Source organism: Molothrus aeneus, chromosome 19 (genome assembly GCF_037042795.1).
Source record: "Molothrus aeneus isolate 106 chromosome 19, BPBGC_Maene_1.0, whole genome shotgun sequence".
In the NCBI taxonomy this organism is placed as follows: Eukaryota; Metazoa; Chordata; class Aves; order Passeriformes; family Icteridae; genus Molothrus; species Molothrus aeneus.
The window spans coordinates 9,786,390-9,808,838 of record NC_089664.1 but is presented as its reverse complement, the minus strand read 5'-3'; the positions used below and the strand labels follow the sequence as shown (position 1 = coordinate 9,808,838).

General features: G+C 52.2%; 1 protein-coding gene across 8 annotated transcripts in view; it reads right to left on the bottom strand.

Annotated features, from left to right (window-relative positions):
- The window catches only part of DAB2IP (DAB2 interacting protein), a 156,715-nt gene continuing 134,266 nt past the window's right edge, over positions 1–22,449 (bottom strand). For 5 of the 8 annotated variants that reach the window (XM_066562628.1, XM_066562627.1, XM_066562631.1 and 2 more), the window contains 10 exons: positions 22,300–22,444; positions 20,019–20,163; positions 16,812–17,048; positions 15,141–15,342; positions 14,799–14,977; positions 12,787–13,660; positions 10,502–10,654; positions 7,462–7,664; positions 6,794–6,881; positions 1–5,294 (listed from right to left, as the gene is read on the bottom strand). In XM_066562628.1, coding sequence (XP_066418725.1) covers positions 5,127–5,294; positions 6,794–6,881; positions 7,462–7,664; positions 10,502–10,654; positions 12,787–13,660; positions 14,799–14,977; positions 15,141–15,342; positions 16,812–17,048; positions 20,019–20,163; positions 22,300–22,444 — 2,394 coding nt within the window. In that variant the 3' untranslated portion in view covers positions 1–5,126. The remainder of the gene's footprint in view (positions 5,295–6,793; positions 6,882–7,461; positions 7,665–10,501; positions 10,655–12,786; positions 13,661–14,798; positions 14,978–15,140; positions 15,343–16,811; positions 17,049–20,018; positions 20,164–22,299; positions 22,445–22,449) is intronic. The other 3 variants (XM_066562630.1, XM_066562629.1, XM_066562632.1) reach the window with 3 other exon arrangements.

Genomic DNA, 22,449 nt, shown 5'->3' with positions numbered 1-22,449 from the left:
TTATGTAAAATATCTAAATAAATCTTTAATATTTCTAATTGCAAATGTACATAAATTGCACAGCCACATCATTTCTTTGAACACCAACAACTTTCTCTGTACATTATTACATAGTTTAAAAGGAGCTGAAGGAGATTCAGCAAACACTTCCACTTTGCATTTTTGTTTTTTAAACATACTTACAAAAGAAGATTTGTTTTTCTTTATAAGAGGATATAAAACATAGCGACTGCTTATCAGGAACAAGTATCAGCCTAAGCAGATATACAGAGAGAGGTATATCTTAAGACACAGTGATGTATGATAAAGGAATATGTGAACATGGAGGCTGCACTCTGGGGTACTGGTAGCTGATGCAGAGCCACATGGCATTTACAGCAATGTCACAGCTCAGGTGATCTGTGAAAGTCAATGCTTGAACGTGACACCCTTTTCAGAAGCATGGTTGTTTCTGGATGTTGTGCAATGCCCTCAGGATTGGATTTGGTTTGGACAGCCCATGAGCTGCATGTTCTCATGCTGCTGTTGTCCTCCCTCTCTCCCACGGGTGATTTTCCCCAAGGGAGAAGGAAAAGGCAGAAGTTTGTCTGTGTGGGGTCAGAGCAGGGCAGGTGCCACTGTCTGAGCCTTCTGGCGGAGCAGTCTCCTCTGAACGGCCCTGAGGCTCAGAGACTGCCTGGGGATGGGCGGGGACTGTCCCTTCCTGTGGCCACTGAAGGGAGCTCCTGGTGGCCCTGAGGCCGTGGCTCTGCCCCACACCAGCTCCCAGTCCTGGCCAGCCTGGATTGCTTTGAACACAAAGCTTGGGGAGGAAGTGACCCGAGCAGTCACTGCAGGTGGGAAGGACAGAGTGTCCACCTAGGAACAGTGCCACAGGTGTTTCCTTTGGACTTTTGCTTTATACTGTCCAGGCAGAGCTGTGTGAGGGACAGGGCAGGGACTGTGGTGGAGCTGCTGGACCCACTGGTCACAGGCTGCTGTCAGAACGGGCTCGGCCCAAGGCTGCTCCCCCTGCCCTGGGATTGCTGGGCAAATGAGCCCCTTTCAGATCAGACCCCTGGGCCACAGCCTGTGGCTGTCCTGGCTGAACACATCAATGCATCTGCCATCTGTGACTGGAAATCCTCTTTCTCCTTGTCCATCACAGAACAGACCTCAGCACATTTTCTGTTACATCTGGGTGTGGACATTAGGAACAGGAAAAAGCTTATGAGCTATCTAAACTTTGGGAATGATTGATTCCTTGCTGATTGCTTTCCTAAGAGAGCCTGTGACACCTCACTGAGGTCCAGCAAGTCCCTTTGCCCTTTAGGAGTATTCATAGTAGCAGAACTTGTGTCCTGCAACCTTGCAGCAACCTCTGGGACTGGCTCCCAGACCAGAGGGTTCCACATGTTCTCACAGTGCAATCAGTGCTTTACAGCTGCAAAAGCAGAAAACAAAACCAACCAGACTCAAATGACAATGCAAAGTGACACTGGACTCTTTGGATGGCGGCAGGATTTGCTTAAACTGGTGCAGAAGGGGCTGGTGACTACAGTGTAGTATTAGTGGGCATGGGGAAGGACTGCGGTCCCTCCCATCTTTTGGCACTGAAGCCATAATCCCTGTCCCAAATGATGATACTTACAGTCCACAGAGACCTTGGGATACCGCTCAGTCTCTTTCATCCCCCTTCACACAAACCCGCTCATTTTTTCAGGAGCGTTCACTACAGTTTAACAAAACCCCCAATCAAAACTCTAAAAACAGAATCTTTGAGGTGGGCCCAGCACAAATCTGGATCCATGGCTTTGCTGCCTTCCCTCAGATCCCCAAGGGAGGAGGCTGGAATCAGAACATGGGTCTGGATCTGGATTTGGCAGCCCGAGCCCACCTCTCCAACACAGCAGTGAGATACAGCCAAATGCCGACCGAATAAGCAGCACCAGGAGTAAGTTACTATAATACAACTGTTAGTGAGATAGATACGGTACAGTAAACACTGAGAACATTTACAAAAAAATATTAAGACTTGTATTAAGATAAAAATTGGTGTGTTTTTGCTTTGTTTACACTTTGACGAGTTTGCACTAGAACAGCCTCTCACTGTAGAAAGCGCAAGAACCAGGAAGGAAATGGAGCCAATCACAAAACCTTGGGGACAGTGGTGGTTTGCTCTGGTGCTGCAGCACCTCTCAGGATCCAGGTATTGCTATGCCAGGTACCAGCTCCGAGGCCATGGCAGGGAACACGCGGGCTCCTGCACTCACTCACACGCACACACACGGAGAAATGTACAGCTTATAAATAACAAAAACACAAACTGAAGAACAGAACTGAGCCTGGGCCTGAACACCTGCCCCCAAACCTTTTTAGGGGAGAGTCATGGTTAGGTCCAGTTGTTGACAGTTGCAGGAAAAGGAAACAGGAAAAAACAGGGGGGAATCTCTACTGTAACGAGACTTCATCCTGATTTAAATTTCTTTTCGTACTGGCTTGGGAAACTAAGCATCAACTCCAGAAGGTGTTGGCACTGGAACTTTTAAGATTTTAATAACTGGCAGTGGAAGGATTTAAGCATTCCTGCTATTTCAGCAGAACGATGTGTTCAGAAATTTGCAAGTTTGAGGGGAACCAGGAGTTTGTGACAGATCAGGGTGGGGAGGGAGCAGTGCCTTGGCTTGTGGTTGAGAAGATTAAGATGTACTGTGCTTAGCTTCAGCACTAAACAATTGGCTTGTGGGTGTTTCTTTTTCCAGCTCTTACGGAGAGCACTGACTGCATCCCGAAATTACTTCCATGTATGAATGGAAACGTCGCTGGTGGGGCGCCCGCCCCATGCCCTGTTAGCGTTTCCATTCCTCTATGTCACTTCTGTCTTGAAAAACTCCAGTCTCTCGCAACACAAATACTTAGAATTCAAAACAATCAGCTCTAAACAGGCATCTTAGGGCAAAAGCATTTAAAATAGTCTTTTTTTTCAGGGTTCTTACGTATTTGACTCTGAGACAGTGGCAGGTGTAAATCTACATTACCCAATGGTTCACAGTACCCTGTATATTCCTAACCTGTCTGGGTCTTTCTCCAGTTGTAACCTTGTCAGATTTGTGAGATTCTTCAAAGCCATCTGTGCTAGTCTCCAAAATTCAAAGGTGACTGTACTTGCCATAAGTACTGAGTTATGACATTGCTCTGAGGAGCTCCGTTTGGGGTCTGCTGTGTGCTGCACCCCTCGGCAGGTGTTGGCGGGGTGTGGAGACCTCAGTGCAACACGTTCGCTCCTCCTGGGCTTGGCCCAGGGCTTCCAGGGACCAGAAAAACGTGTAGGAAAAAGAGCATCTTAAATTTTGCAAACGATTGCATGAGGAAGAATGCTGTTAAGGAGCCTTACGGCTGCGGGGCAGCACGGCAATGCAGAGCTTACTGGCAAAGTGTCCTGCTCAGGCAGCCTGGGAAGTGTGAGGCTGGAGACGGTACCTAAGCAGAGCAGAGCTCAGGGAACGTCCTATTCCCTTGGGCTGTACATTTACACATGGCAGCAGGAGCTAGGACAGGCGTTGAGCAGTGTGTTAACCTTTAGAGGGAGCATAGGCAGATGTCCTGTACACTGTACACTGTCCGTGTCTCAGAGAAACCTCTGGCTCTCGGTACGAGGGACCTGCTCTGAGAGTGGGACTTGTGAAGAGCTAACTGCAAGAAGCACAAACCCACGAGCACACCGTGGCGGCAGGTCAGCGGCACAGCCCCCGTGAAGGGGCGCCCAGCTGAGCTCAACGTGTCTGTGCCGAAGCTGGGAAAGTCTAATCCTGGCTTATGCCTGCACAGTGCTCCTGACAAGGGGCCTTTCGGTGGTGGCTGCTGTTCTTGGTGGTTACTCCCTTATGACCATGTTTTACATTCTTCAAGCCGGTTAATTTCCATGCAGTGCTCATTCCCAATTTAAAGAGGACAGTATTCCAGAAAATGGGATCTTTTTTTTTCTAATGCATACTGTGAAAGAAAAGAAATACAATTACCGATCTTCATGGTTCTTCAGGGCTTTTTCTTGTTTCTTTGTCTGTTTTTCTCCCCAGAAATAGTAAAACTCTCAGCACAGAGCATTCCATCCCCACAATGAACCCTTGATCAAGCAGGAAGCTGCCACTCCACGTAGCCCCCTCGCTCCCCTCTACCACAACAGGCACCAGCAAATCCAGCCCCTGTCCCTCAATCACAGCTAAGGGACCAAGCTCAGGCAACATTCACTTTATTCTGTGGCAGGAAGTGTGCGTGGGACAATGCCTGGGGCTATTGCTTACAAAACTCTTCCCCTTTATTTGTGAGAGAGCAGAAGCTGTCCAAAGGAATCGAGTTGCCGTTCACCAGGTGCCAGCTCCTCCCTCCACTCCTGTGCCACAGCCTTGGCCTTGCTCTATGCCCCTGGGCTGCCCAGGGACCCCCAGCAGCACCAGTCCAGCCCCCCTGCCACCGGGGCTCCCCACACAGCACCCCTTTGGCCGCCACACCGCCCTGACCTTCCATCTGCACTGTGCTCCCTGCATGGGCGGAGTTAATTAAACACTAATTAGCTGCATGAAAGCCCTGTGGATGCTGTGAAAGTCAGCGGCCTCACAAAAGCTCCCAGGAAGGATGCTGGGCTTGGCTGGGGTTCACTTTGGGAGGGCTGTGCTCCAGGGGGAGTCACAGGAGGAGCGGGCCAGGCTTTGCTGCCGTCCCTCGGACGCTACATCCAGCAGCACACTTGAACTGGACTTACTGGGCCCCTGCCTGCTGCAGGCTCTGCCCAGCTCCCTTTATTTCGCTTACTGCATGACAAGGATGTTACTCCTTGCTGGGAGGGGTGAGGCATATCCTTTGGGCAGTTTAGAAGGAAAAGGTTACTTTTGTTTGAACATTAAACACTGACTCAAATCCAACAGTGACAGCGATTCTCAAATATATGTTATTTCCTTATGCCACTCATCTCACACTCGACATTCCCGTCCCTCAAAGTGCTGGCAGGACATCTCCCAGCAGGGTCAGTCGGCGCCGTCCGCAGTAAGGAGCTGGTGCTCGGGGAGCAGCCGTTCTCTGAAGCCGCGGCTCACGCCTGCTGCGCACGGTCCCTCCGGCCAGGCCTCTCCTGCGGCAGCGCCCTCCGCGCGTTAACAATTACTGCTGTTTCTGAATTCTCCATTCTCTGTAATCTGCAATTTAGTTGGGTTTGTGGGGGAGATCCCATTACGTGTCTGCATGCTGTACCTCTCTTTCAGCTGAGTAAGGGCACTCATTAGCCGTGCGTTGGCAGCATCCAGGGAAGCAATGCGTTTCTCCTGCAAGCAAACAGCAGAGGGCATGATCAGTGGAGAGGAACGAGCCCTGTCCCTCTGGGACGTCAGCCCAAGACAGTGACCCAGAGGCCTTTTGGACCAGGACCTTTCTCTTTGGCATTCCTGGGCGGGGGATTTTAAATGCTACACAGCACTTTTTGAAATCTGCAGGGCTACAAATATCCCCCGCCTGTGCAATGTGAGCTACATTTATTTTAGGATCCTGATGAAAATGGAGGTAACACAGTTGCTCTAATTATTCAGTTATACATTGTACTGTTTGTTCTAACTCAGTTGTTACAAAAGATGGTAGGATTCCATTTCTAAACCCAAACTCTCCCAAGATAGTTATTCCTGTCAGTATTTAATTAGTATAAATTAATAGTTTAAATGACTTGTAGCCTGCCAGGCTGTCTTTAATGGCAGCTCTCACTGATTACAGCATTGTAAGTATGGAGCAAGAGCTTGCATGTTGCAGCCTGATTCTGCCACTCCTGTTCTTTGTGACACTGAACAAATGTCATCTTCCTGTGACTGCCACAAGCAGAGGAACAGAACCAGCTCAGGGACAGAGCAGTTGCTTGTGTGTAACTCTGAAAGTCCAGCAATGAACACGTCCAACACGTGTACAGCCTGAGGTGACCGAAAGAGAGGAGCAGAGAGCGTGCAGGGGCAGGGTCAGAACCTCACATGTACCCCCCCGAGGTGCAGGGGACAGGAGGAAGTCCCAGAGCTGCTGGGAGGCTGCAGGTACCACCACTGACACCTGAGGGACAACCCTGGGTATGCATGGTTCTTCTGGAGCGAGGAACAGAATAGGATGGATGATTTAGCAGCTTTGAACAAATCGCTCCCCAGAAAAGCTGGGGTTTGTTTTACAAAGTTACTACTGTCTCCTTTTAAATTAGCTATGCAGTGAATTAGTCCTGCATAGTGATCAATAGGGTTGTTAAGTGTAAGGCCAGAATATACTATCACTTCTAAGCCACAAGCTGTAGGGAGGCCTGGTTGGTGAGGACATGGTGGTCTCTGTTGGACAACCTAGAAGTTTATGGGCTGTATTTTTATATTCTCTTTTCCAAGCACAGTGTTTTGCATCCATCATGTGATGCTCCTCTTCCACTGTAACTGATTGCAGTAACTGAGCTTCCCAATCCAGCCCAATCCGGCTGTGTGTTCCTTGTGTCCAGGTTCTGATGATCCGGGCATTACTGGGACATGAAGCACCAAGCAATGCTTCAGGGGATGTGATCCTTTCACTGACTAAGTTGTGGGCACGATCCCTCCCCAGTCTACCACCCCACGCCCTCTGTGCCATGCTCCAAGGCTGCACACAGCTGTGACAGTCACTGTGTCCTGCTGCAGCTGCCCTGGGCCTGCCTGCAGCTTGGTGCTGACTCACCCACACAGTCTCACCATGGGCTGGCACTGCTGCAGGGGGGCACTGTGTGCTGGCAAACCCACCCTGCAAACTGCAGCAGCCTTTGGCACGGGGCACTCACCTGTGCATCAATAATCTTCTGCTTGGAATCCACAGCAGCCTGCATTTCAGCGTGGTCCTTCTTTAACTCCTCCTCAACCGACATCAGTCTGGGAGCCGAGCACACAAGAAAAAATTACATTGGCCGAGCTCTGCTAAGCCCAGGTATTACACTCACACTCTGCCTCCTCTTACCCACAAACCAAGCTTTTTTTCTTGACTCTTACTCTTCCCTGGAGCTCTGTCTAGCAGGGTGCCCCAAAGCTGAACTGACAGCACAGCAAAGGCTGACCCAGTGGTGAGGGCTGACTGAAAGCACTAAGTGGGCTTGGCTCAGGTAAAGGTGAAACCTGCTGCACTGAAACAGCCCTGGACCACTGTAAACCACTTCCCACTGGGTGGGAGAAAGGAATTTAGAGTTACAGGTAAGAGATGGTGGTGAGAGCCATAGCTATATGAACAGAACAAGCCTGCCAGAGCCTCCAAACTCTCCCCTCCTGAATTTCTGCCCTTGTGCAACAGGAAAACATCAGGGTTTTCCTGGTCCCAGGTAACACTGAGGGGAAAACCCATATGTGAAACCTGCCTGCACCTCCAAAGAATCCTTTTTCTCCTGAGAAGGGGTGAGCTCTAATGCCAGGCAGGCTGCCCTGCCTTACTGCCATCCCCAGCACTCCCATCTCCCTGTACCTGCTGATGATGCCCTTCATCTGGATCTCCTTATCCTCCTGCTGCCTCCGGAGCCGCTCCTCGCTCTCCTCCAGCCTGGCCTGGTACTCCAGCACCAGCTTCTGCGTGGTCTCCTCCTGGCATTTGAAGCGAGTCTCATATTCCTCCAGCTTCTTGTTGGAGATGCGGAGCTTGTCCTGCAGCACCACCAGGTCCTGCTGGTACTGAGCGCGCAGGGACAGACACAGGAGGAGAAAACACACGTGGCACGTTACCTCGTAGGGTTTGCCCTCGCCAGGCTTTCCCCCAAGCCCGCTCAGCCCCTCTCCTTGTATCAGACTATAGCTGCAAACCCGGATCAGACAACCCCGCTGCCGACACCTCCTCTTCCGTCTCCTCCGCGGCGCCAGGGGCGATGCCGGGTCCGCGGGGCGGGCAGGTCGCTGGCAGGTGCACAGAGTGGGCTGTTAGCAGAGTCTGGCATTTCACAGGGGAAATGCAGGTTAGAGCGGGCCTGGCAAAGGCGGCGGGCAGCTTCTCACACTGACAGCGCGGGGCTCGCACAGGCAGGGAGGCTGCAGCGTGGGATTTGGGGTTCGTGCAGGAGCTCTTCAGTCTGCAGCAGTAAATGGGGGGGCTTTGGGCACGCTGGGCGCCACACACGAAGGGCAGTGACAAATGCAGGACACTGCTGTCTCAGCACCCTTCATCTAGCCGAGGGCACCGCGCCGGCTGAGCAGGGCACAGAGCACTGCTGCCTTTTGGGACCCAGCATTTAACTCAGATATCAAACCAGGGTTCAGTCCAAGAAGAGCCGCTGCATGAAGCCAAGACCCCACAGTTGTACTGTTCATTTGGGTGAAGCTATAAATCAGCAGCAGAATTACATAAAGCAATTTAAAAAATTAAGAGCTTTTGAACTCGGTAAAACTGGGTTCAGCTATTGCAGCAGCACAGCATTCAGTAAACTTGCTTTGCTAAAGGAAAATCCAGTGAGTGTGTGCACAAGAAAACTGCTTTAATTTCCAAAAATTATATTTGGACATAGCCTTTTAAAAAAGCATCTCAACTGGAATAACTTCAGAATAATTAACATGCAGCTGATAATGTGGCATGCTGCTTTTAAAGTCAGATACAGGAAAAAGGCTTCCATCTGAGTCATGAAGGCTGTTAAAGCTACAAGTGTTATTAATGAACTGAGAGAAGTGCACTCTGTTGTGTCTTGACTTGGCCTTTCCCCTTTGGCCATCATACCTGGGTAGGCACTGCAATGATGGGCTGGGTCATGTCCCACGTCTGAGTCCTCCTGGCCTCCAGACCAGCCCTAGGGAGAGGGGAGGGCAGCCAGGCTGCTGCTGGGGACTGACCAGCACTCCACTCAAAAATAACTGCAGCTCCCAAGGATTGAAAACTTAGGAAGCTGATGGTTTCCTGAACTGCAAAAGTACTGGAGCGAGGCGGTTTTCCTTTAGCAAAGCTCTTACTGCAGCACAGGAATGGCGGGGTTTGCACACGGAACCTGAAGCAATGAGGGAACAAAGCTGCACAGTAGCACTAGAGTCAGACAGCAGGGAGTAGCTTGAACAGGAAAGATTAAATACCTACCCTAGCCTTAAAATAGGAGCAGCGTAAGTGAGCTCAGAGGAGAGCAGGAGAGGCCTCAGAGCCCGAAGGAGTCGCTCCTGTCTCTAGAACACTTGTCTCATTCTCAGTTACCATTCAGGTCTTACAGTAATGGGGAGAGAGGTTATGCTAATGGTGATCTTGAATGTCAGTGACTGATGGGACAGCAGAGTAAGGAAAGATGCTGCATGGCAATGAGACAGCCTGGGCTGGGGCTCCTGCTGGGCTTGGGGCAGGCACTGGGATGTTGCAGTGCCATCAGAGTTTGGAACCCCACCACTGTGCCCAGCCAGGATGGGCTGAACCCACAAAACTGCCCTGATCTTCCTGGGGCAGCTGGGAGCTGCTGCCTTGGACCTCCTGGCTCCTACAACATCTGCCCTCAGCATTTTCCTTGGGTTTAAGAGGTGACAGCCCCAAATGACACAGCACAGCAGAATGAGCACGGGAAGGCTATTGGAACAAAGCCAGATATGTGTCTGTGCTGGGAAACAGGACAGGGGCTGAGGGAAGGATGAAGTCTGCAGTGCTGCTGTGATACAAGAGAAGCATATTGAGGAAACATCCCAAATGCTACTGATGCTCAACTGCCACAATCCTGGCAGAGCCAGGCTGCTGAGAAAGACCCTTGCAGAAGTGGCAATCAGCAAAGATGGGATTTTCCCAGATTGTGACTGTTGGATCCTCATTTTTATCCTTCTTTTTCATCCTAGCCAGGCCTACTTTGTCTCTTCCCAGCTTCTCCCACCCCAGACTTGCCCAGGAAGGAGGGGAAGGGAGCAGCACCCCTCTGCTTCAGAGGCACAGAGCCTCTGTGGGCCCAGGGGCTGAGACTGGATACTCTGCACACAGCTTCCTGGCAGACCTGACTGGCCAGGTCCTGATGTGTGCGACACTGCCATAAGCCTGTGGAAGTGCCACAAAGTCACCCCAGGCACCTGTGCTGTCTCTGAGACCAAAATTTGGACTTAATTTTTAGGTCTGTGAACAGCTTTTTGACATGGAAGCTGCTTCCTGCTCCATGTCCCTGTTGTGAGGCAGGAGGCTGCCTGTGCCTTGCTCCACCTCTGTTACAGGGGTGCTTAATCCCCTTTTTAAGCTTTCTTCCCAGAAGCTGGGTGAGTTGGAATGGGGAGAGTAAGAGGCAGTGGCTGGCTGCAGAGTTTGTTTCAGGGCAGCATCAGCATTTGATTCCTGGCTCCTGTGTTTCTTACTTGCTTTCATCAGAAGGTGATTCCAGTCACTGAGTGTCTGAAAGCCTCCCAAACGTTCCCCACAAGTTCCCTGGGAGGCTGAGTAGGACAGGGAGCAACCTGGCCCCTCTCTGCTGTGCAGGGACCTGCACACAGCCCACCTTCTCCCCAGGGTGCTCAGGGGATAACATTCAAGGAAATCCTCTCTCTATTCAGAAACTTGTTTCAATCCAATCAGGTTTTACCTTTTCTGCTTGGCTGAGCTCGTCCTTATTCCTGAGCTTATCCCTGTGCTTGGAATCTGGGTCAATGCTTTCATCTTCTAAAAACTGCATGTTCATATTCAAAAGCCAAGCAGCAGTGCGGTCCAGGGCATTGGGGTTCACAGGAGAAGGGGCCTACAATGAAACAATGATACAACCATGACAAAAGAAAAACCTGTAACACAAATGGTCATGAAGCTGGAGAGAGAGAGTTTCCTTCCAAGCAGACCCTCTCCCATGCTGCTCAGACAGCAATGAGCCAGGCTGAGCTACCAGAGCAGCTGGAGCTGGAGCAGGAACAACTCCTGTTCTGCAGGTGGACATTATTTTGGGTCAAGCAGTGGAACCTGCTCCAAGTCATGGCCCTGGTGTCTGAGCAGATCCTGCAGGTGAGCAGAGTGACTGGATGTGGTTTTTTCACTCCACGAGCAGAGTTCTCTCAAGTCTTCATCTTGTTATGAGCCATCTTTGCTTCCATGGATTGCATAAAACAAGATCTGAAAACTGAAGCTCTCCTTATGACCGTGCAGGTGCCTTCTTGGAGAAGTAAAGTTTCTTTTCAGCTGAGGCTACACTAAGGATGCTGAAGAGGTCTAAATGCTCAGTATCACTTACTAGTGATGTTCCATGGTCAGTGAGCTACAGTCACATCTGCTGCCTTTCAGTCCTGGCCTGGGCAGGGACTGCCAGTGGCACTGCCTAAATATTTTCCAAGCACAATACAAGGAAGTCACTCTTCAGCTATTTCCCTTCCATCCTGCCTTGTTATAAGCTGCAGTAAACAGTGAGATGAACACATGGGATCTGCATGACTTGGTCATTCAAGTTAATGACTTGAGAATTCAAGTTAACAAATCAGAAATGTCAGAAACTTTCTCCTTCATTCCAGCCTCTGGATAGAGAAACCCAGTCACTGTCAGGCAGCAGAACAGGAGGTTCTGTGTCAGAAGGAGTGGGCACTGGTTTCATTTCCTCATCGGGGTCAGGGGCTTTCCCATGCCATCTTCCAGTCTGGTCTTCTACCTCCAGAATTATGAATCAGAAGCATCAGACTTGGCTCATGAGCATTGCTGGCTACAAATCCTCATGCTGCTGACATGTAAATAAAACGTGCAGAGTGAGGGTGGGAGAGGCATTCTGAGACTTCAGGTCTGAAGAGAAACTTCGAGAGGACCACAGGCGTGGGTGGAGGAATCTTCTGTGAAGAGAACCTGGCCAGAGCTTTCTGATGGCCACCTGGAGAATCCTTGTGTTTCTGGAAGAAAGCCTGCTACACCCAGGCCTCTGCTCCTTGCACAGCTCTGTGCCCTCTGTCCCTAACGAGCATCGATTGTGTTACACAAAGGCTGCTGCACAGCGCTGCTAATGCCAGCGCTTACAGATCGATTCCGGAATCACGGAGCGGCCCTGGATGGGAGCACGAACAGCTTCTGTGGGCAGCACTGACCAGGCTCCACAGCTGCTCTGTGGGAGAGGCACACACAGCAACACTGAGGGCTGGAGAAGGGCCTGAGCTAACTCAGGGTCTGCGTGCAGTGGGCTCTTGCTGCTTGTCCAGTCTCCATGTTTGCTTTTCTTTTACAACTCTTCTTTAGGCACAGAGGTCTTACTGTGATAATGTTCTGTAGGGCTGGTTTTGAAATGCAGAGTGAATAAATGAGCACTATAAAAACCATTTGTCCATGGCAGGACATCCAGAGGGCCTTAGGCCTGTGACCTACTGCCTTCCATTTTACCTCCAGGGACAGTGGGATGGAATTCTGTGCAGCCCAGCACATGGTTTGGGACTAGGATCACTGCAGAGCTCTGCACAGCAGGAATGTCGCTCTGGGCTCCTTCCTCCCCGCTCCTACGGGAGGCTCTCAGTTACGGGAGATCAAGGTCTGTTCCAAGCCTGGGGGATGGCGCGGGGTTGGCTATGGCATGGGATGAGAGCCTGGGCATGGACAGGCAAAGCAGTGACAAGATGGTAGCACAGGACAGCGGCGTGGCTGCCGCTGCCCTCGAGCCTCTGCCACCTACCACCATCACGCTCCAGTGTGACAGAGGGACACTGGGAGTGGACGCTGCTCTGTGTTCCTGTCCCTGGAGGGCCTCTGTCTCAGGCCAGAGGTGCCAGAGCTGAGGTACATCCCCACATGTGATGCCACTATGGGGTTGGCACTGATGTGGCAGTTCAGAGCCACATCCCCTCCCATGGCAGCAATCTCCACGGGCTAACCCCACCTGGCCCCTTCAGTGCCAGGGCCCAGACAGCCCGAACTCACCTGTTTGTGCATCGTGCGCTGCTTCATCTCGGGGCTGTCACCTTTGGAGGAGGAGGACTGCTGCCGGAGCCGCGCCCCGCTGCCGGGCCAGTCGGGCGATGAGGACATCATGCTGCCGCTGGAAGGTCGCTGGTACTGCACCGTGTTCAGCAGGGAGGGCGGCGTGCGGCCGCGGGTGACGGGCGGGGGCGGCGGGGGCGGCTGGTCGATGCGGCGCTGCGGCCCCGCGCTGTTCTGCCGCGGCATCGTGGGCTGGCCGCCCTTCTCGGTCAGCGACAGCTGCCGCCGGGCCAGCTCCCCCGGCCGGCGCGAGAAGTCCTCGCCGGCGGCGGGGCCGGCGAAGCCGTGCTTGTTGGCCGTCAGCTCCTCGCTGTTGCTGTGGGAGCTGAGCGAACTGTGGCACTCGGAGCCGGAGTCGCCCAGGCCGCGGGGGGACAGCGGCAGCCCGGCGGCCATCTGGTACACGGGGTTCTGGAAGGACAGCGGCGCCAGCAGCTGCGGCCGGCCGGGCGCGCTCTCGCCGCTCGGCGTGGTGGGGGTCTGGCCCACCCGGCGCACGGTGGCCATGCCCGTCACACTGTTCTGCTGAGTCCGTGTGCTCCAAACGCCCTGCAACTGCCCCAGCGACGACTGACTGTCATTGAGCGAGTCGGCTGTGCCGGGCGCGTTGGCCCCACTGTCCAAGAGCCGATTGTCCTGCAAGTCCACCATGGACAAACTCTTGCTGCCATTAGACATCTGCACGTCGGGCTCATTGGCCTCTGAGTAACTGGAGCTTCGGGCAGGCGAGGGCTGGGCCCCAGCAGACCTTGTGACAAAAAACAAGTCCTTGTTTTCAGGGGTTGGAGATGGTAACCGTGTGAAATCTATCAGACTGCGGGGAAGTCAGTGCGTAAGAAGAGGAGAGGAAAACAAAACAAAAAAGAAGAGTTGTGAATGCTCCACCGGAGCAGGAAAACGAAATCACTCAGAAATCAGGGTGGCGCAGCTGTGTGGGACAGGAATGGGGACAGGGACAGGACCCAGCCCTGACAGGAGCAGGGACAGGGCTGGCTCAGCCAGGGACAGCGTGAGGAGTGGGGAGGGTGCTGTGGAGCCCCGGGCTGGCCTGGGAACAGGCAGATGAGGGCAGGTGAGTGAGGGCAGTGTGTGCACACAGGGCACTGCACTGTCATGAGGCTCAGGGACACACTCCTGGGGGCTGCTCTGCTCTGGGTCAGTGCATGTCACCCTTCCTGCTCCCAAAGGCTGTCTCCATGCCAGTCCCATGTGCCTGCTCTGTACCTGGGCAGCAAGCTCTGTGGGCACACTGGCAAGGATTTGGACAGCACAGAACACTGTGGGGGCCGGGTCCACACCAGGCCTCCCAGGTCAGTGAGTGCTCACACAGCAGAGCTCAAGCCTGGCAGCTGAAGGTTATCCCCCCACTCCTGCTGCAATGCACATTCATGCAATATTGATTTCTTGGGGATAGGAAGAAAGAGCTTTGCAGTAGCTTCATGTGAATATTCTGCTGATCAAAGATGGTGCATTGTAAGCAAGTATTGGGGGGGAAGCGTATTGTCAGAGATCCTCCATAGCATTGGATTTAAATAATTGCACCTCATGCTGGGAGGCACTAGAGATGAAAGCTCTGATTAGAGCAAGTCCAGGGCCATTGCTGCCTTTCATTCCTAATTAAACTGTTAAATATTATGCAGTTTCCACTTACAAACTATTTTACTAGCACAGGCTTTCCGTTTGTGTGGGCTCCGTTTCATTTTCCACAAACAGAAATATTAGAGGTCTGCAAAAGCCTCATCCTCTGCATGAATGAAGCTCCTTACTTAATCAGGCCAAAAAGTATGTAGGTGACAGTGTCTGTGAATCACTGCTCAGCAGTGAACTACATGCAGCACCACTTCTGCAATGGGAGAGCCTGGTCAGTGGATCAGCTGCACCCTGTCCTGCCTGTCCCTGCCTGACTGTTCCGTGTGTCCCTGGTGTGTGGCCAGGCCCCGCTGGTCTCTTACCCAGATAAGTCATTCTCTATGACCATTTTCTGCAGCCCTGCAGAGATGCTGTTGCCAGCACTGGGCGTGGAGGCAGCGTGCTCGGCTGTGACCGACACCTGCACGCAGGCCGGGTTACTGAGAGCGGCGTTGACGTCGCGCAGGATCCGGGGCAGAGGCCCCAGTTTGGTGGCAGTGCCCTGGGCAGGAAAGAGAGAACAATTACCACCACCATCTTGTGCTTTTTGCTAGAGAACTATGAGCTTTGCCAGTTGCTGGAGAGTCTCTTCAGAGAATCACATGAACAACATTTTCTCCATCGTTTCCCGCCCCCAAAGCTGTCCCCTGCCATCCCCTGGATACCTGCTCCAGTTGGGAAATGACTTCCCAGAGTAGTGAGTGCAACGTGGACAGTTCCCGGCCCAGGTCAATGTAGCCCTCAAAGCCAGCTGTGTTTGAGATGGTTTCAGGATTGGAAATCTCCAGGAGAAATCTCTGCATGTTAGTCCATTCATGTTCCAGGAACTGATTCATAAAGGACATGTATTCCTCTTTGCTGCCAAACCTATTGAGAGAGCAACACAGATTTCAGCTAAATCAGGAAAAAAACTGCAGTCCATGGAAAGGGGAGATACAACGCAGCTAAGAACTCTCCTCTGGCATCTCAACCCTTCCAAGCCTTTGGGATCCCTGGGCTGTGAGCAGGCACCTGGGACACCTCACTGACCGTGGAACCAAAATTAACCCCCACCTGATCCAGCTAAGCCCTCATCAGTCTGGGATCTGCACATCAGGAACAAAGGTGAAAGCAGGAGAAACAAAGGAGTTCTTGGTGACCCAGTGTCTGGCTGCTGGGTCAGGGCACAGCCTCCAGAAACAGGACCTGTCACTGGAAATCAAGATGCTGTCACAGCAATCACCCTCAGCTGACTGGAGCCCAGTGACAGATGGGGGCAGGAACCCTGCACTCTCCAGCAATGCCAGCACAACTGCTCTGGGATCACCCTGTAGAGCCCCCCCTGCAGCTGGGTCAGCCCCATTGTCCCCTCAGGCTTCCTGCCACCTCCTTCTGTCCTCCAAGCTCTTCACCCTCAGTATTTTGTCTGATTTAGAGCACAACAGGGAGGGCCTCATGGTTGGACTGTCCTGGCAGCAGCTGGTGCTGTGCCAGCGGTTCCATGGGACAGGCTTGGCCCAGTGCCATGCACAGGACAGCTTGGCTTGATCACTTCAGCTTGACTAGTGTCAGCTTAGTTAAAGAGCCTTTCCTGCAAAGTGCTGGAAATATGAAAACCCTTTAGTTAGGGATTGGTCAGGAATACAGAGAATTTCTGTCATCTAGTGTAACACACTTGTACATCTCCTGCCGGTGTCCGCAGGCGCGTCTGTGCGTTGCTGACTCTGAGTGTGAGCACTAAGCCAGTTTCCAGATCTAAGGAGCTTTAGATAGAAACTGTCCATTCATGTTTCAGAAAGCTCATCATTTTGTTATCAGAGCTCAGGATAAGTAGCTCAGAGCTACAGCCAGTGGAAAGATTTTCAGAAATCTCTCGCTTTGTTTCCATCAAACCAATGGGCTTAGTTAGAAATTGATGGTGTCTGTGTTCTCAGGCCTTCCCAGTTCAATCAGCTGCATTTTAATAGCAGGGAAGGTCCCAGAGCTCAAAGGAGGGAGGGAACAGTTCCTGAGCCGAGCACATCACTACTGCTGATCAGGTTCTGGTCCTGCATCTGCAGGACATCACAGGACAAAGTCCCCAGTGCCACCCGCTGCTTGTCCATGTGGTCAAAACAGCCTGTTTTCCTGCTCATAAAACATGTCCTGTTTTGGAAACTTGAATGATCTCCCTGACCTGACAGCGAGGGAACAAGTCCCAGAGAGATGTGGGGAAAAAGCCAACAGGAAGCAAACAGGCCCTTTCCAGCGAGGAAAGGAGTGGCCAAGTGTGGGACTCTGTGCTGGCGCCGTGCTCTGCCCACGCACCCGGAGGTTCTGTCCCTGCCCAGCCCTGCCCTGCCCACAGCCTGGCTTACTTGGCAAAGTTGGCGAGGTTCTGGGTGACCTTGGCGATGAGGGTCAAAGTGCGCGCGGTGCGGTCATCGGGGTACTCCTGCAGCAGGCTGAACAGGGACGGGGACATGATGGCCGGGCACAGGAAGCGCAGGAACAGGGAGGCGCTGATCAGCCGCTCGCTGATGTCGGGGCGGCCTCGGTTGCTGCACTCCTGTCTCCACGAGGCAAAAACTTCTTTGAGCTCTCTCGGGAAGACGCTGAAATGACACAAGGACAGGCAGTGTCTGTCAGGGTTGGAGCATCAGGAGTCTCAAACCACCTAGGGGAGAAAGCAAAGCTGCTTTTTAAAGTTGCGAGAGAAACAGCTTCTATTGGACCTTATGCTGGATGCCAAGATCCCAGAAAACTGGGAAGACTGGGATATGAAACAAACTGTGCACAGAAGCTCTTCAGCACTCAGTGGCTGTGCCATGGGGGTACTCTGAGCTGGAGGAAGCTTAGCCAGCAAGGAGAGCATCTCCTAAAGAATCACCAGCAGCACTGTAATCTCTGGCACAGCTGGAGCTTGCAGGGGGGGCTGTGCAAACTGTAATACTCCTGTTCAAGCACCTGGATCAAATCCCACTGTGCCTAGTACAAACACAGAGCCCTGCCGGAGTTACTCCAGCCTTGTAGCTGCACAGACCTCAGCCTGCCTTTCCCGGATGCCAGAATTCCCTGGGGGCCAGCAGACGCTCACTGCAGCAGCCCTTATCTCTGGAGAGCTGCTGCCTGTTCCTGCTTGGCCCTTCCCAGCTCCCTGCTCCCACCTCATCCTGTTCCCAGCATGTGCTATTTATTCAGCTGCAGACTCCCACCCAGAAGCAGGCTGGCACTGGGCTGGCCACTGGTCCCAGTGTCCCTGGCACACAGATCCCAGTGCCCTGGCCAGGAACCACCGTCCTTGTGTCACACCCAGAGCTGTTCCCTGACAGTGGGGGTACCACAGCAACTGAGGGGGGCTGTGCTCCATTCCAGGCCATCTGACCTTCTGACACAGCGATGGCACTCCATGGATGTGCCTGGAAAATGCTGCCATCCTGTTCAGCTTCTGCTCTGTGCTGCCTTCACACTTCCACCCCCATGAGCTTTTTTACCCCGAGCTCTACAAATAACATTAGCCAATGTCTTTGGCTGGATAAATTCTCCTCTATCTTTGGCTTGATCCACACAATTGGACAAAACCCTTTCACTTCATGGTATTTGCCCAGAAACAGGAGAATCCTTTAAGCAATTTGAGGCTTGAATGATCAGGACAGGTTGTGCAGTGACTGGAGAGCAACCCTTGAAATGCAGCACCCGCACGTTCCCGTCACAGGCTGGAGCCCTGGAAGTTTAATTGTGTCACAGCGGATGGAATCCGGATCGTTGGCTTTATGTGACAAACGGGCCTGTAATTATTACCCAACTTCCCAGTAACGAGCTTCCACATGCTGAAATTCTGCTTACACTGAAACTTTCCAGATGTCCAAATTATGTCATAATTATAACAATTTTCGGTTATTGTGAACCTCTTTCCTCTGCCTGACTCTCTGCACAGATGAGCACACACACTCCAGTGCTCTATTTAAAGCGGGATCGTTGGCTCTTGGGATACCTTGGCCAATCCCAACACTCATCAGCCCAATTAATCCCCAAGAACTGCTGAGCTCAAAGGACTCAGGGGGAACCACTCAGAGCAGCAGCTCAGCTGCTCCAGCCTTCCTTGGAAAGGCAGGATGGGAGGAACAAACTTCCCGTGCATTCCTGACTTTCCCTGGGTCACTTTACAAGCCTATTTTTAGAGTGACCTTTGAGTGCTGCTTTGGATATTTTTAGGAAGACATTAATGCAAACCATTATGATCCACTGCTGACTAGAAGTGGTGAATCCCTCCTTGGAGAGCAGGTAAACGCCATTCCTCAGTCAGAGTTATTAATTGGCCAAGGATAAGGAATGGGATACCTGTAAAGAACCTGCCCATTGTGTACCTGTGGTACATAATGGCAGCCTGAGCAAGCCTCTTGCTCCTTGCTCTCTCCCTGAGCAGGATCAGTTCCCTTCCTGGCTTCCAGGAGAGTACACTCAATATCTTGGGAGATTATTTATAATAAGTTTTCTGACCTCAACACAATGGCTAGGAGAGGAGAGAAAACAAGAAATCCTTGTTATCAAAGACCTCCTTCCTCCAATATTATCCCTTGTTGATGCTTTGCAACAACAGTGCTGCTACTAAATACATTAATAAAAACTAAGCCCAGATTTTAAGCAGAAAGGCTGGAAATCCAGCAGTGAGACTCCTTCTCTCATGATAAGGACCAAAAACTCTGGGTATGCTAGCAAAAAGCAGAAAGAAATTATTTCTATTTCTCCAAGTAAAGAGAGTCCCAAGTCCATCTTTTTGCCCTTTGAGGTCACCTCTGCAGGCAGCAGCTGTCACACACTCAGGGACTCTTGGCTCCCAGCACAGCTGTGCCAAACAACCATCTCCTCCAGCAGGATCCAGTGCCTCACACCAGCCCATGTGGGATATTCGGGCCTGTCCCAACCGGTTGCAAGAACCTTCACCCTGAGAACAAACAACTGGGAAATGCCTCCAGCTGCATACCAGGCCTTGGGCCAAGGAGGCAAAGGGCTCCCATCACCCAGCAGCCGCCCAGGGCTGGGAGAGACAGGGGTTAACCCAGAGGAATGTGGGATGCTGAGCCAAGCAGGGAGAACAGCATCCTCCTCGCAGCTCCAGCACTCTGCAACCAGAGAACATCTGCCCAAACAAAAGCTGCCTGTGCTGGGGCAGCTCCTCACAGGTGCCACAGCCCCCGCCTGCTGCAGGATTTCCGAGCTTTGCTGGATGCTCCTGGAGGTGTAGATCTGTCAGTCCCATCCAGACTGATTGTTCGATGGGTGGAAGATCCAGGACATGCATCTCTGCCTTTTATTTCAGAATTTCATACTCATTTGGCATCATTACCTCTGAATCAATCTCACTTGGTGTTCCTCGCCTCCACTGCCCTGTCCCTGTGCCCCAGTGACGCTGGCACCTCTGAAGACAAGGGTGGCAGAGAATCTGGGAGGGTGCCACATCCCCAGAGCAGATACTCCAAAGTCTGGCAGCTCCCCCTCCACAGCTCTGCCAGAGCCACAGACAGGTCCCAGCTCCTGCAGACACAGCACTCCAGAGGAGGGAGTGCCACCCCTGGGGTACCCACCAGTAGGAGTTGATGATCTTGCAGAAGGCCAGCTCACAGCACATCTTCAGGTTGCCCTGATGTTCGGGGAGGTCTGAAGATGAGCATTTGCTGGGATCCACCTCACAATTTTCATCTGATTCATACAATGCCTTGATGAACTCCCCTGTAAAACAGAGTTGGTGATGGGTTTGGAGACATGAGAAGTGCAGCCTTCAAGCAGCTCCATTCCTAAGCGCCAGTGCCCGAGCAGCCCCTGGCTCCCCGTCACCCTGGGGGAAGATGAGAGGGATACAAGAGCACGTGGTGCCCTTGGGGCAGCTCTCTGGCTCTCCATGTGTCCCAAAGGACCCAGGAGTGCCGGGCAGTTCCTTGGGAGCTCATGCCCAGCACAGCACACCCAGCACATCCCATCCCTGTTCCCAGCTGGCAGAGCTGTCCCTGTGGCCCTGGGGTATTGCATCAGGGCTGTGCTGCCCAGCACCTGCCTGGCCCCCTTGCACCAGCTCCAGAGATGCTCCCTTGGGCTAATCCAGGAGGAAGGATGCTGGCAGGCCCTGTAATTATTGGTAGCAGGGCCTGCTACTGCAGCCTGTGCCCTGGTGCTGACAAACCACTGTGATTCACAGGAAAAATAGGTAATTAAAGGAAAGAAACAAATTACTTGGCTTATTTTGAGCTGAACACCACATAAAATGAAATTAAAATATTTCCTTGAGTCTTCCTGTGCTCCTCTTTGCTGCCTGACTGCTCCTCCTCACCCTTGCAGAGGCTCACACTGAGCTGCTCCACCAGCTTCTGCTCTTGTGCCACCTTTCACCACAGGGTACCTGGGCACAGCCCCTGCACTCAGGGTTGGGGGCTCAGTCCTTCATCCCAGCAGTGACTGGGGAGATTGGGGACAGGGTGACAGGGATGAGGAGGCAGCATTTAGCTTGGGTGACGTTCTGGGAGAATGGTTTGCTTTGGTTTTCTTCTCATTCCAGTTGGTTTGCTCCTAATTCCCAACTGTCTTGGATTTTCCCATTCTGTTTTTTCCCCTCTCCAATCTGCATTCCTTCCCTATTGCCAAAACAAATTTTAATTACATACTGGAGAGCCTCTCCAGAGTATTTTCAGCTCTGCCAGGGAGCTCTGGAGCTGCTCTGCTCGCCTGCAGGTGATGCCTGCTGTTCTTCCCTGGGCCCATCACCTGCTCCATGGTTCCAAGGACAGTGCCATGCTGCCCTGGGGCACCTTGTGACATGCAGGTGACTCATCTCCCTGGGAAAAGGTCACTCAGAACCTGCACCCCACAGTGAGCAGGAACCCCAGGCTCCTCCTGCACGAGATGGAACTGGCCTGGCAGCACTGAGCCCCCAAAAGGGAATATTTCAAAATTCTCTGATATCATTAATCTCCTGGCTTTTGAGAATTTTTATGAGTAATCTACTTACAGACTTGCCTTCAACCAGAAAGCATTACAAGGCAGAAATAAGTAGTATTTCTTTTGCTATTCTTGTGGGCTCTCTGCCTGAATTTGCTCAATTATTTCCCTTTCCTCAAGGTTTTCATTATTATTATTATTATTCTCTTAATAAAGTATTTATGCTTCTCTGCTCCTTGCTAAAATTATACAAATCCACTAGCAGGAACCTAACATGCTGAAAAATTAACACCTCAATAGAGACTCTGCTCATCCAGCCCTGGGATGTGGATCCAATGGGAGATCACAGAGCTTCCAAGGCAGCCTCTCCCCATCCTCGTGCTGTGTTCCCTGCATGCAGCAATTCCTTCCTGACCTGCCCAGAAGCAGAAGCTTCTAATTATTTTCATTTGCATCAAGAGAAGTATTTTTGGAGCCATAAACAGAGGCAGCACATGGAGAAAGAACCACCAGGAGGGTTCCCAGTGCTGGATGCTCCGGGAGGCAGCGCATCACTGCGGCCGGGGAGATCTCATCTGACTCGGGAGCGCTGCAGGAGCCGGGCACGTCTCTGCTGGGGCTGCAAGGGGGGAGATCCAATCAGCCCCTGACAGCCAGGCCTGAGACAGGAGCCTGGCAGGCAGCAGAATGCCTCCCAACATCCACTGCTGATCTGCTCTGAAAGCAGATGAAGGTGCCAGCTCTGCAGTCACCTTCACCTGGCACAGGGAGCTGCCCACTGCGGCCACGGCCGTGTCCAGGCTCGGACCTGCTGCCAGGGAAACGCTCCAGCAGGAAAATGCTGAGGGCTCTGATGCCATCAGGGCTCAGCTGACATTCCCACCCTGCAGCCTGGAGAACTTCTCTGGGCGAGACCTGCCAACGCTCTGTACGTACCTAAGGCATCTTGTAAGTATTTCTGCCCCACCAGCTTCAGGTATTCTTCGATTGCTTTGGTGGCCAGTGTGTTCTCCCTGAAAATGAGATGCTCATTCTCACCACAGCGATCAACTTCAGACATCATCAGGTCAGTCAAGAAATCCTGGA